At 41.2% G+C, this 15452-nt stretch overlaps 1 protein-coding gene across 1 annotated transcript; it reads right to left on the reverse strand.

Annotated features, from left to right (window-relative positions):
• Positions 1 to 1065: 1065 nt before the first annotated feature.
• Positions 1066 to 2769, reverse strand: LOC126109534 (piggyBac transposable element-derived protein 4-like). The gene has a single exon (XM_049914553.1). It carries the CDS (start codon positions 2767 to 2769, stop codon positions 1066 to 1068), a length of 1704 nt encoding a protein of 567 aa, XP_049770510.1.
• Positions 2770 to 15452: the final 12683 nt, after the last annotated feature.

Raw genomic sequence — 15452 nt, forward strand, 5'->3', positions numbered from 1 at the left:
AGAATTTTTCAGTTTGTAGTTGGCGTTTTTTGTTGTCTATGTTTGTGGGTGCATGAACATTTATCAATGTGTATTTCTTGTTGGCGCACTGGATACGCATGGTCATGAGGCGATTATTTATGGAAGAGACCTCTCTAATTGAGCCATATATATTTCTGTGCACCGCAAATGCCGTGCCCAGGAGTGGCGTACCATTGGCAATTCGTTTGTCAGTCTTGCTCTTGAAGATGCGATAGTTTCCATAGTCTATTGTATTTTCATCCGTGAATCTAGTTTCTTGTAACGCTAAGATCTTAATTTTTTGTTGGTCTAGCTCTGTTACTAAGTTGTGTAATTTTCCAGGTTGAATTAGGGTCTGAATGTTAAAGGTACCAATGTACATGGGAACCTTGGGACGAAGTTTGCTTGAGAACTCTGATCGTGATGGCCCGGGTTCCCCAGAATCCGAAAACCAAGTTGTCGTCTGTCGACGAGTGGATTGGTTACCACCTGGGGTAATTCTGTCATTACTCTCACGAATCATGATAGCTTGTAAGTTTTGGTCCAGTGTTTCCACTGGGTGTTTAGAACCAGGGATTGTCAGTTCCTGGAGCATATAATACAGCCGCACCTACTAGATGGACAGACGCTGACCTTGCTGCCGCTCGACTCGAGTACAGACGCATTGAGGATTTGGAATGTGAGATTTTTTTTCAAGGTTTTCTCCTATAGATCCGCTGTGTTCTGCGTTAACTCTTTGATGCACAGATTTTATGTTTAATTAATTTTTTAATAAAACATGCATTTTCTATGTCTGGTGGGGTTGCTAATAAAGGAAAACATGAATTAAAATTTTTTATTGTATTGATTTTGGTTTTAGATGGTGGTATATATAATATACCACCATGCCACTTAGGGCCGTACCTAAAGTTTTTGAGATATCTTGGTTTGTGCTTGTAACTCACCTTTAAATTCTACTCTAAGCAGTAATAATTAGTATAATTAATGTAAAATAATTTTATTTCTGGCAATTGGTCATTTACAATACAAAATCAAATTACAAACCTTACAAATAAAATATGTTTCTTATTCCTTTTTGTGAAAATCTTGAAAGCACCTTTTTGTTTTGCTAAGGCACAAAGGCACTTTGCATTCAGCGCACATCCAGAAAGTGCGCACTTGCTTCTTTTTTGTACTGCATTTCGCACAACGTCTGGCGGTAGTACGCTCTGGCTGGTGGGATGAATTGTCGAGACGCTGGCGTGAGGAAACATATGGCTTGTTTTTCTTTACGTGGACTTGACTCTCATGAAGTCTAGATGGCCTCAATGGTGTTTTCTGGGTTACTAAGCTTTGCAGGATACTCATCCTGAAGACTTTGGCAGTCATTTTTTCTCTATCGCCTAGTTCCTTCCAAATTATATAGCTGTTGACGATACTGACATCAAGCAGGTGAAAGAATATTCGGTGCCACCACTTTTTACTTCTCCGGCTTATTTCATATGATTTTTTCAGTTGGTCGAACTTGTCGACATTGTTCATGTGTGCATTGTAATCCATCACTGCTTGAGGACAAGGTAGCTCTATGCGTGAACCATCTCTTTCACGGCGAGTCACTGTAGTAACTTCAGGACTGTGAAAATTTGAAAGGAGATGAACAGCTCTCTTATCTTTCCACTTCAAGTAGAGGATGCCACAGTTGCTGACCCTCCAGTCAAATTCACCTCTGCTTAATTCTTTGTCTGTTTTTAATTTGGGTAAATGTTTCCTTGTTGGTTGAACTGTCCCACAGGCATATATGTTTCTCTGCTGTAAACCAGCCAACAAGTTATAGCTATTGAAATAGTTGTCGAAATAAAGATAATGGCCTTTATTTACGAGTTCAGAGGACAAACTCAGCACTACATGCTCCCCAAGGCCTGTTTGCACTGTGTCACCTACTTTTCCGGTGTAAATATCAAATTTCAAGTTGTAAGAGGTCTTGTCACACAGCATCCACACTTTGTAACCACGCTTTATGGGTTTATCTCTCATGTATTGTTTCATACTGTTGCGGCCTTTGAATTTGATCATTGACTCATCAATTGCTAGGTGTTTGCTGGGTTGGTAACACTTGGAAAAAGATTCAGATAGTATCTTGATCACTGGTCGCAGCTTGTACAGTTTGTCATAACCTGGGTGTCCTTTTTCTGGATGCAATGTGTTATCATTCAGATGAATGTTCCTCAGTAACCATCCAAACCGATTTACTGCCATCAGAGATGCAATATAACGATCATGAAGTTCTGGGGCACTAGACCAGTAGTCTCTGTATGCTGGCATACGCTTTATACCCATCAAAATGTTGATTCCCAGGAAAGTTCGTATTTCATTGTCAGTTGTTGGAGTGAAAGACTTGCCAGATTGCGTCGCATATAAATTTGTTTGGAAAACGATTAGCTCAACTAGCTCTTTTGGAAATATTTTTTCGAATATATCGATAGGTTCTGGATCATCAATGTCCCTAATAAAAGCACTTGGTCCTGATTCACTGTCGAACTGCATTCCTGAGGTAGCATTGAATTGTTGTCCCCAAGTTGGCGCTGTGTCAGCAGCGCGTTTTGGCGGAGTGGACTCACTTTCTTCCTCGCTCTCTGAAACTTCGCCTTCAGACGACACAATAGCCTCCGCAACAATGCTTGCTTCATAATCAGATTCGTCATCTGTGGTGTCAACAGTGGAATCCTCGTCTGATGGAATTTCACACAATAATCGTTCGATTTCTTCATCTCGTAAGCCTCTTCTTGACATTTTCATTTTCAAACAACAGCCTGAATCCAAGTAAAGAATACGTAAGCAAAACAAAATGGAGAAAGAGCTAAAATAAGTCACAACACAATTAAAAACTAAACTTTGTAGCGGAGGATTTCGAATTTTATACTAGGAAACGAAATGCAATAGAATACTGCTACATGCACGGTGGTACAAATAATATACCACCAAAATAAATTGTATATAAATAACGGAAGATTGTGCATATGAATGTATACATGGGTTCATACCGTAGCTGTGACGTCCAAGATATGGAAAAAACACAGGCGCAACAAGAAATTCGTTATAAACCACTATTCACACGCAAAAACCATGCACAACTCAGCACGCAGCTTTCACAGTTGTAATCTATGCAATTCTTGGCGGGAACTGATTCCTTATAGGCAGTGAGTGCCATCTGTCTGATAAGTAGAGAACTAGGTGAGCATATTAGAGTGGTGGTCGTGCAGTTAAACCACTGTGCAAAGAGCCAAGAAAATTTTCAAAAGGTGGTATACTATGTATACCACCGTGCTCCAAAGAGTTAACAGGGTCACCTCGTGTAGGATGTGGCTCTTCACCACGCACGGACGGTCTTGGACGTAGCTTCCTCAGAGGCAAAGGTCTTGCATACCTCCTCAGCTCATCCCTGGGGTGGTGAGGACCAGTACTGAGTCAACCCCAAGCAAAGGTGCTACCTCTACCAACCACTTTGACCCCATTGTACTATTTATTAATTTATAAAAACTTTCTTTATACCTGCGGCTTGCCCCCCGCCACCTGGCCGAGGGAGACTGGATCCAGAGGAGCCGGTGGGCAGGGTGGAGGGGTAGTGGCTGCACCATTCGTGTCTCCGTCAGAGCATTCCGGTTGTGTCTCGCGAGCTGTACTGTTCTTGCTGTGTTCACGGCGTATTGCAGCTAATGCTGTATTCCAGGCTGCGCTAAGTTGATAACCATCGTCCCTGTTCACAAGATTCTCATGGACACGTATTTCTGTCGATTCTTTAATGATGCTGTCCCAATAGCTCCCGGTTCGGCACAGCACCCGGGTGTTCTCGAAATCAGAGGTGTGGTTTTCTTTGACACTGTTCAGCTATATCATATTTCTCTGTCCGTCCAAGTGGGACGTGTCTGATATGTTCCTCGCACCTTTTCGAGATGCAGCGTTGCGTTTGTCCAATGTACTGTACACCACATTCGCAGGCAGTGCTATATATGCCAGATGTATTGAGTTTGAGTGGGTCTTTTGTCTTCAGCGGTGGTCAGAAGATGGTATTTATGTTTGATTTTCTCATTAGGCTCCCGATTTTGTCACTCGTCGAAACGTCGCAGTTTGAAGATACTGCCACCCAACTGGAAGCCCAAGAACTCTTCACCAGCTGTATACACCAGCAAAACATACATTCAGACTCTGTCAGTCTGTGGCGGCACTACTTTCTAGAAATTTCATTGCAGAGAAATACGGCCACCGAGAATCTGAAACTATCCCAGGAGAGCCGCCTTTTATTTTCTGAAGTTTCCTAACTTCTTGCGAAAATTGTGTCTTCAAGTTATGCCACTTTCTCTGTACTTATTTCACAGATGTGTCGAATATCGACGAGATTTAATTTAATGCCCTCACCTTCTTCACTCTGTCCTTGAAGTCTCGGTTATGCACGTCCCATATTTCGGGGGTAGCTCTCCACGGCTTCAATAAAATGTTCTTTATCCTCCTTTGTCCATTCCTGTTTCTCCTCCATTTCTGAAATTTGTTAGCATATAATACATGAGATGGTTGCATAAAAGTAAGTCACCACATTAAGTAAAATGTTAAATGTGTGTGTTACACAGACGATGTACTTACTATAACGTGCGCTTCCTATTTGAAGCAAATAGAAATAAATCCTAAAAGCTGCAAGTTACTTGCAGATACTTCTTGCATGGTGTTCATACTGGAAGCGGAAAACCTGCAGCAAGTCACTTCCGCAATAAATTGCTACGGCTGCAAGTCGACTTGGTGATATCTCACGTGTCAAGTCCAGCAATCCGTTGTCCAACAAACTGTCTCAAATAGTTGAAAGTCTTTAGTGAACAGTTGAAGAAGTTGCCCATTTATCTACTTTTTCTGATTCACTCGGAGCCTTTTGGAGACGTATGATGTTATTGTACTTTGAACAGCTTGCTGCATCGAGGTGACTGGAGCAGCTCTCTCCTCTTCCACACTACTGGTGCCAAGGATCACCTCCACCTCTACAGGAGGGGTTTGACCTACAGAAAACTAGGTTTCATATCAGCTTAAGCACAATAGAAATGATGCCATATTACTTTTGGTGATATATATTACAGTGTTTGCGTAAGTATTCTACATGGTACTTGCAGCTTGAATATTTACTTCATACTAGTTGACAGTTGACTCAGGTTTAGTAATGACTATAGCTTCAAGTTTCTTCTTTAATCCTAGCAATACCAACACATTTTCAATAATGTGTACTACCAGGTGGGGGAAGGGAGGGTACTGTATTTCCACCCTAAAAAATCTGTTAATTGTTGTTGACATATTAACATGTTTTAAACAAATACTGATGTATAAGTAGGGCCCTGAACTTCAAAATATTAAATATGACTGTCACTGTGGAAAGTCACATGTACTATTATGGTGTCAAATTTTTGGGTTAAGTTTAACCACAAAATTTAAAACATTTATGGAATTCAGTCGAAGACTTCATTAAAAACAATTATCCTTTTCTAAATTTTAAACTGTAAAATAGTTCCCCCCCCACCCCCCTCCAGCTGCCAGCACCGCCAACCCCCTTGGTACTGGTACAAACTGCTATCTGATTAGTTACTAATAATTGTTACAGAAGCTTCCAGATACACACAGTATACAGACTTTTTTTAGTTAGTGCGCCCAAATATCAAATAGCCTCACAGACGACATATATCAGACAGTGACATTTTATTAGCACTATCGTTATTACATCTGCAACAATAACTGCGAATTAAATAATTGAGTATTCCGGCACCATATGCAACACAATGGATAATAAAACATAATTCAATGTTTAATCTAGAATGTAGAAAGAGAGAACTGGGAAGAGAAATGAAAATGCCAAGGCAAACAGGTGCGGTGGTATCGACAGCTTAAGTAGTCCCGACAAATGAAAACTTTGGTGTAACAATGCACAAAGAACCACACTGTATAGCATGCTCTTATATTTAAAAAAATTAATAAAATAAAAAATAAATGATTATACATGCACTGAAATAACCGTAATTGCCATAAATATATTTTTTCATTACTTACCCAAATCTAGCTCCGAAGGTCTTTGTGAGGAGAAATTCACAAGTACATGTGATTTCTGAAGATGTTTTTTTAAATTCGTCACCGTAGATTTGTACGATAATTTCTTACAGCAAAAAGTACATTTCGCAAACTCTTGATCAAGAGTTGCGAAGTAAGACCAAATTTCGCTTGTCCTCGACCTCTTCATGCTGGCAACTATTGGTAGTAGTAGCATAATCGTCGATGATCGTCATGGGGCGCTTGTGCTTGTCGCGGGACATGTCATACAGACCTAGGGAGTGGATGAGGGCGTTTACTGATCTGGAAGAATCTTCATAGAAGGCCCTTGCCTGATCTTGGAAATTCTCTCTCAGGAGTGGGATTTCGGCTGTGGCGTGCAAATCACCTATGGGGAATCAGAGAGGTAAATGCAATGCCCTCCTGAGGGCGCGGTTCTGCAGCCTCTGGAGTTTGTCCAGGTGCTGCTTTGCCGCGTATCCCCAGGCAGGGCACACATATTCCATTACTGGCCGGATCAGGGCCTGGTACACATTAACTGCTACTGAGCAGGGAAGGGAGCTGGTTGAGTTGAGGATTGGGTATAGGATGGACATTCTGGCGCAGACCTTCCTGTGGACCTCGTGTGTGTGGGGGTATCCACGTGAAACGAGAGTCCAAGGTTACGCCAAAGTACTTGGCGGTTCTGCGCCAGGGGAGTTGGGTTCCATTTAGGTGAAGGTGGAGGGTGGGGGTGTTGAGGAGGTTCGTGCCTTCCGAGCCTGCGGGTAATCAGGATAACCTGTGTCTTTTCAGAGTTGATGGTGATACGCCAGGGACGGGGCCAAGTTTCTGTGTCATCTAAAACCCATTGTAGCCTACGGATGACCAGGTCCTTGTTTGCATTTCTCGTGTAGAAGGCTGTGTCGTCTGCATACTGCGCAGTGTGCACCAGGGGAGCCGTTGGTGTGTGTGCAGTGTACAGACTGTACAAAACGGACCTCAGGACCGATCCCTGTGGCACCCCAGCACGAATACGCCTTTTGGTGGAGGTGGCAGTTTCTACTTTGACTGAGAAAGTTTTGTTTGTGAGATAGCTTTTGATCAGCTTAACTATGCTCCCGGGAAACCCTTGTGTGTACAACTTGTAGAGTAGCTCTCTATGCCATACTGAGTCAAAGGGTTTGGCTACATCTAGTAGCACTATCCCACAGTAGCCTCTGTGGTTGAAGCCCTCTGTGGCTGATTCAACCACTCTCATGACCTGTTGTGCTGCAGAGTGGTTCTGCTGGAACCCGAATTGGAAATCTGGCAGAAGTTGCTTTCTGGTAATATCTTCCTGTATGGGTCTTAGCAGGAGGCGCTCATAGATCATGCTGAGAGTTGGCAAGAGGCTAATCGGCCTGTAGTGCTGCGGGAATAGAGCGTCTTTCCCTGGTTTGTGTATCGCGGCCACATCCACATATTTCCAGCAAGCTGGGAACTCGCGGGATCGAGTAATCTCGTTGAGGACGTTCGCGAGGTGTGTGATCGCCGTGGGTGGGAGATTTTTGACTAACTGATTAGTGATACTGTCGTGTCCTGGCGCCATTTTTGTGGGGAGGGACCTAATTGCTTTTGCCACGTCCTCAGGGGCGAAAAATGTGGGTTTGTCCTCTGGGTCCTCTTCAGCATTGAGGAAGACAGCCAGTTGACGACTGACTACCTCTTCATGCTCTTCATCCTGGGGTTCTGCCGCTTGAAACTGCTTCTCAAACGAGTCGGCGAGGGCGTTGGCCTTCTCATCATGGCTGTAGACCAGACCCCGCTCGCCGTGCAGTGGCAGCATCCTTGCGCGTCTTTTTTTTGAACTGTTTGATTGCTTGCCATAATGTATGATCGTCTACTATGAGAGCTGTGAGGCGGTTTTGCCATTGCTGGTTTCTGTGCTCATTGAGTGCTACCTCCGGTTCTCTCTGTAGACGATTGAGCAGCCTCCTGGTGGCCTGATTTCTGGTGATCTTCCACACTCTTGCCAATCTGTTCTTATGTCGAATTTGAGCTAGCAAGTGTTCCAGGAGCTGTATTTGTGGAGGGGTGGCCTCTTCCACTGCCTGCAAGATGGTGCCTGTTAAGTCTTGTAGCACTTGTTCTACTGTTTCGGCAGTAGGTAGCGGAGCGCGAGTGATATCAGAGGCGACAGTTTCTCGGTATCGCTCGCAGTCTGTACGTTTGTAAGACGTCTGGTACTGTGGGAGTGCTACCCATTCTCCCACATCGACCTCTAGAATCACTGGGTTGTGGTCGGAGGACATTCTGTTGATTGTCCTTGCAGCCACAAACCCTGCGAGAGCTATGTCTAACACGTCGGGCCTGCCTCCATTTTTTGGAAAATGTGTGGCCTCGACTGGACCCCATGTTTCGAAGTGGTGGGTGCAGGCTAGTTGTCGCACTTTGGCTCCTGCTCTGGAGGTTACTGTAGAATTCCAATTAGGGTGTTTGGCATTGAAGTCTCCCCCTATTATGAGACTAACCCTGCAGCAGCCGGAGTGCTTGAAACAGCCGGCGGTGCGGCCCGCGGCAACAAGAAAACGCGCCTCTTGTCGTCAGCGGAAAGAGAGACTGCCGCGACCCCAAGGCACCACCCAAGCTCGACATACCACCTCAACGAGAAGACACGACAATTCTGCTGTCAGGCGACGCCATGCAAAACTTCCCAAGTGCCATTTTGCTAAGCTGCTAGACCTCGGTGCAAGTGCCCGTCAGTGTTTTAATAAAAACAAAGCCGGAAAACACTTCTGTTTGTACTCCCGTGCAAGCGGGGACCTATGGCTGACAGTGCTCTAGTTAGAGGAGCGATGCTCAACCCTTCACTGCCACTCCGCAAGTGGTCTGTCTGCCCATTGTCAGTGTTATTTATGTCTGTCAGTCGGGCTTCGATTCCCTGCGTCAACGGTCCGATTGCGGCTGCCGAACTTCCGGTTGCGGCCGCTGAAATTCCGTTCGCACACACTACGCATATTTGACGTACTCGGACATTGAGCAGTCTTGTGATGATGCTTTGTTGTCCTTTGACATTTCCTCCAAACTTATATGTTAAATTTTTGCATGTGACGTGCACCTTACTTTTTGTTTTGACTTTACTTTTTATGCAGAGGTTCATGAACCACTTTTGTGTGTTTGTGTTTGATTGTGTTTTTAATTTAGGGTGCACTTTGGCCTCCTGTATTTTAGATTTTCAGTGGGGTAGTTCCCTAGGTTGTTTATTAGTTGGTTGTCAGAGTGACTCGCGGTTTGGTAAAATGCTACCGCGAGTTCTCTGAATCTTTCTTTTAGGATCTTCACTTCTGTTGCCACGTGGGTGTCGGCAGTGGGGAAGTGCTTCCTAACGTGGATTGCCCGTCTGAGTGCTCGATTTTGGACACTCTGCAGCCTCAGCAAGTGCGTTTTGGCTGCATAGCCCCAGACTGGGCAGACATACTCGATGATAGGGCGGACAAGTGTACAGTACAGCCTCACTCCTGTAGTTGCCGCCAAACTGCTGTGGATGTTTCGAAGCGGGTAGATGTCGTTGACTCTGGCGCTGGCCTTCCTTCTGATATCGTCGATATGTGCGCACCAAGTCAGTCTTTTGTCAGGGGTGACACCCAGGTATTTGGCCTTAGCCCTTACATATGTCTGCTTGTGTCTGTCTATGTGCGGATGGATGTGTGTGTGTGTGTGTGTGTGTGTGTGCGTGTGTGCGTGTGCGCGCGCGCGCGCGCGCGTGTATACCTGTCCCTTTTTCCCCCTAAGGTAAGTCTTTCCGCTCGCGGGATTGGAATGACTCCTTACCCTCTCCCTTAAAACCCACAACCTTTTGTCTTTCCCTCTCCTTCCCTCTTTCCTGATGAAAGAACCGTGGGTTGCGAAAGCTTGATATTTGTGTGTGTTTTTTATTGTGTCTATCTACCAGCACTTTCTTGTTTGATAAGTCACAGCATTATATAAACACACACACACACACACACACACACACACACACACACACACATATCAGATTTTTTTAGTGGCTGTCGTTGTTGTGTTTTGGTCCTCGTGCCTTTAACACACACAGTGCTAAAGTGTAAACAGCACACATTTTGTAAACAAAACACTGTAGCACACAAACAATTCACAATATTCCTCATGTCAGCTGCAGCCTCCGACAAGAACTTTGCATGCAGTGTTTTTATTTACAATGAAAAGGCTATGCACCACGTAAATACCCCACTCATTCTCAACAAAGCAAGATCTGAACAACAGTGCTTTAAGCAAAGAATGTGTGTGGCAGGTGCAAACCTTAATCACAGGAAAAAGATGGTTTTTCGTAAAAATGAATTTCTTACGTAGTGCCCTCCTGTTACTGCCTTCAACTATATACAGTTACCATAGTTGAGAGCAGTACACAGTTCAGTATTAAAAGGGAGAGGGGAGTGCAACACTTGTTAAGAGTTTAGATTTAATAAAATTAAGGCTGACATACACATAAAAGTTACTTAAGGTATAAATTTATGTATGTGCATGTCATAGGAAATGTGTTTATTAGGCTATTGTAATGACGAGTGTTTTGATTGTGACATCATTTCATTTTTCAGTATTGCATGTGGTTATTTTTTGTATTACAATAAGTTTATTCTTGTTAATAGTTCCTATTCTCAGAGGCCCTTTTGTCAATAATGCTAGGAACATCTGCATGAATTGTTTGTTTGCTAGCTCAAGTTGCTCATATGTATTGAGATGAAGTGAGGATGTGGGTGTACTTTTCTAGTTATTACAAGAGATCCAATTTCTTATGTATGTCAGGTGTATGTTATATTTTTCTGTATATTATCTTTAACATTTGAAATGGTGTGTCCATTTTGATCCGTGTGTGTGGTAATTGCTGATGTACTCAAATTTTATAATTTAAAAAGCAGCCTTGTATTCACAGTATCTTATAGCAGTTTCTGCCAGTCTGGTGTAATTGTTAAGCCAGTCTTCAATATATTCTTGAGTTGCCAAGAGACAACCTGGTGGTTTTAGTTTTGTGTACTATTTTATGTTTCACAGTTTTGTGTGTGCTCCTGTGTTTAAAAGTTGATATTGCCATCTTGGCAGTAATATGCAGAAAATATTAGTTATTTTACTAATCCATAGATCACTTTTAAGACAAAGAGTATCTACATGTCACATTCATTGAAAGAGGAAACAGTTTCTAAGGAATTAACTCACTCATACCTACAGGGATATTATTTCTTGTAGCTCTGGATAAACGTAATGTACTGTTAATTTTAATATGCTATGTACCATTTTTAATACGTTCTTGCAAACACGTTTACAGTAAGTGTAAAAAGAGTACTAACTTTCGCCTGGCATCACTGTCTTTGTGAAACTTCTACTGTCTCTTAATTCTTTACGTTGTCCCTTTGGGCCATCTGAAAAAGTGAGTCAGTGCCTCACTATAATGTTGAGATAGAGAAAGTGGAACGAGGATGGAATTATTTACCACAGAACCTGGGTGTAGAATTTCACAATTGTTTATTATTAAATGTTAATTTTTTATCATTCTGTGCTCTGTAAGTAAATGAATTTTTGTAATATTAGGATTTGTCTCCTTGCCGTGCAAAAAAAAAAACATTATAGAAAATTTTAATCCCTTAAAGAAAATTGTAGTGTGTTTTTTTAAAAGCCTGGTTAATGCCTGGCTCGTGTTCCATGCTGCTGTTTGTGACATAGCTGCTAATGTTAATTGTACATGAAAAAACTGAGCTTTAATTTTACATCATGCTATTGCCCATACTATTTGGCTTGTGACAGAATTATTTCAAAGAGGAGCTGCTAACAATTACTATGCTGATGTCAATACTATAACTAAAAATGAATGTGTTGCAGGAGATGATGTGTACACTTATGTTGATTTATTTAGATTTTTCAACTATAAATGACATTGCATTCATTAGCATTTCCTCTGTACAATAGGTAGATGACTTACAGCTGTTCTGTGTTTGATATTTTGTGAAAGACCACATCTTGTAAACAAATAATTTCATATGATAGGCTTAACGGAAGTTTCTTACATGTTCTTACCAAGTATTGAAAATTATTTACCTTAAACTTAAAACAAGCTGTGGTGATTTGTTTTATAGACATGGAAGACTTGCTTGTCTGAATATACAGTTACAGTGCTTGTAAAAATTATAGCTATTTGAAAGTAATTTGTCTTGTTGAGATATTCTTTACCTTATCCTTTAATCTGGAAAGTCTTCTAATAAAATAAGTAGTTTATTCATGTATACAATAACCTGTTTATATATTTTGCATGCAAATTTTTATTGTTGGCCAGGAAAATAGGTTTGGGTCAACAGAATTGCCAGCACACAGTTAAGAGTTAGAATAATTTGTAAAATAGTTCATGCACAGATTACTCAAAAAGAATCCAAAATTAAATGTAAAGTTAATTACAACTCAATCAATGCTTAAGATAGTACTTCCTTTCATATTGCATACTGGCTTCTGCTTTTGGGTAATTCTCTTGTAAGCACTTTCAAGTATAAAGGTGCATTACTGGTACTCGATGATTTAAATGTGATCTTTATTTGCTTCAATTTTTTTGTTACTTCATATGTATGTGCATCATATGGCACAAACGAAATCAAAATACTACATTTCTTGTGTGTGAAGAGTACCCTGTGTACACAGGTAACAATAGTACTGGCACAGAATCGGCTTACATATTTATCAGTTTTACTGTAATGTTACATTATTTGGCAATGTAGGTGTGCAATTGTCCTTTGTCGCATAACCATTAATGATGTGTTAATTTTACACCAGATGGCCCTTAAGAATCTCCAGCACCGCTGCTCGTTCAGTGGTAGACTTTGCTGTAACCTCATTCACGATTGTTGAGCTCCTTACTAAGCGATGTTCAGTTTCTAAAGATGTATCTGAAGTTGTGGAATTGGATACTTGTCTTCAGTTTGATACAACCTATTGGTTAGTCATTTATTTGTGTTTCATGGTGTCATAAATAATGACAACTTTTGAAAAGTCATATACATCCATGTCTTATTGTTATAAGTAGTAATTACAAGAGATGGTAATATTTATTAAATTTCAGTACAATCTTTACAAATATTAGTTTAGCACATACCATAAGTCAAAATTTTTCTGAAACTATCTTATTTGTTTGTAAAAGAGCTTGAAGCAGCACGTGTCCAGCTTTTTTTATAATACGTCATTGGGTTTCTACTATTTGCTTCTTTAAAATTCATTGAATGGATAGACATTTTTTAATTTAAAAAAATTACCTTTGATATGAACACACTATGGATACTGGTGCTCATATCGTTGTTAAGTAAATGTGCAGTGAAAGTCAAGTTGGAGGTGGTGTGTCAGTTTAAGCAACTTCTTTGTCAACATTGACATTTTCATTGCACTCCTATTTGTTATGTATATTGTTTTCCATTTAAGCTAATTGTTGGAACTATAACGTCATTGTTGTTGTCTTTGTTAATACTGTGCAATCAATTTTTTTTTGCGATTCTTCCTGCATACCTGAAGATAGATTTATGAGGAATTCAGCTAGTGGAATGGACAAGGAAGGCTGTAAACTATTACATTCATCTATCTCATCTGCAAGTATAGTCACAACAGCCAATTTGAGACGTGTATCAAGATTCCATCTCGAGTACTGCAAACCTGTCTAACTATTGGTGTTAACAGAAGTATGTATGCCAAGAATCCGTTAGTGTTTTATGGTAGTAACACTGGAGTCTACCATAGAAGTGTCAGCAGGTAATGTGTGCATCAAAACTGAAGTCTGAAGATAGAAGATGCTTCGCCAGTCTTATCACTTCTCTGAGATGATGTGATTGTCGGATTCTGGAATACACCTTACAGAAGTTGTGCTACCACATTTCCACGAGACCATCATCACCGAAAGATGTGGTGAGGCTGGTGGTAAACATTTTACACTATCACTACTGCAAGACCACCCTGCAGTGCTAGAGACCACAGAACTTGTCTAATATGGCTGAGCGGTGATTGCAGTGGGAACAAAATGGACAAATGTGCTAGCATCAGTTTGCAACTTCTAGGTCCATCAAGGATCTGTCCTGATGATATGCTATGGGCACCAGAGGAGTCATTCCTTTTGTTTTCCCTTATGTTGCCAGACATGACAATGGGACTGGTGCGAAAATAGGACTGGTACGATGATGTCTTCTTTGGCGCGACGACGTGGCAGGCACAACAATAAAAGCAATCTTCATTGGATTTAGCTGAGGCACAAGATACCCTTGATTCCTATCTAAGAGTTTTTTGTGTTTGGTAGGCAGATACGGTGAAGACACTCTTCCTAGGTGTCTTGGGACATTTCAGATTTCTACGGCTCCCAGATTAATTATGTGTGCCACACTCTGCTTTCTGTACCATCCATTGCAAGGGCAGTGTGTATGTCTGACACTGAAGAAGACACTTCACCTTCCGTGCTAAGAGAAAATTGGTGCTAAGCACATGAATCTTGACCCAAAAGTATCAGGAGCTACAGTTCTTCAATTTCTGTTTTGGCATCAGCTTTATGGGGAAAAACAGCATTCCACAAATAGTTACAGCATGAGGACTTCAGAACCAATGAATATGAGTGGATGTGCATCAAAGCTCTTCTCGTGGAGCACAAGATGTGGACTACATTGTGAATGATGACTTTGACCCATGTATGTTACGACTGCTACTAAACTGAAGGATGTACAAGCTATGCATATGTGCACTTGACTTCAACATGATAACATCCATCAGGGCTTCCACAGTATGTAATTGCATACCAAGGAATATGTCAACTATTGTCACCCATTTATGGAACATGTACTCACGTTGGTTCAATAATGCCAAGGGCAACGAACAGTATTAATGAGAACAACAATAACGATGATACCAACAGTAGTATTAATAATAATAATAATAATAATTAATAATAATAGTCTAATCATGTAGTGTTTCTTTATTTCATCAGAGAAGTTAACTGTTAATCAGTGCATTGCTAGCATTGTCTTCCTCACCATCCCAAGATAAACTTGGCAGACAAAGAAAATTGTATTGAACAATCTGTTTGCCGCACGCATGTGCTGCTGTAACATTGTTTTTGTTTCAACAAATCAATGAAATTAAATATGAGTAATGAAACCGAATTGTGCATTCATTTGGATGTTAAATACACCAGTGTATAATTTGTCTGAATATTAGTCACTTTTATCTTGAATGTTGACTAACGCTTGTTCGTTATTCATTTCTCAAGGCTGTTACTTGTAAATAATTCACATGTTGTTTGTGTAGCATGTCGTTTAAATGTTGGTATATTCTGGGCATTAATAATGTTGTATTTCAGTACTGTTAGTGTCATTCTTTAAAGCCATCCTCTTTCTTGGATTGCACAGTTTCTTTCTCTC

This window comes from Schistocerca cancellata, chromosome 12 (genome assembly GCF_023864275.1).
Source record: "Schistocerca cancellata isolate TAMUIC-IGC-003103 chromosome 12, iqSchCanc2.1, whole genome shotgun sequence".
NCBI lineage: Eukaryota > Metazoa > Arthropoda > Insecta > Orthoptera > Acrididae > Schistocerca > Schistocerca cancellata.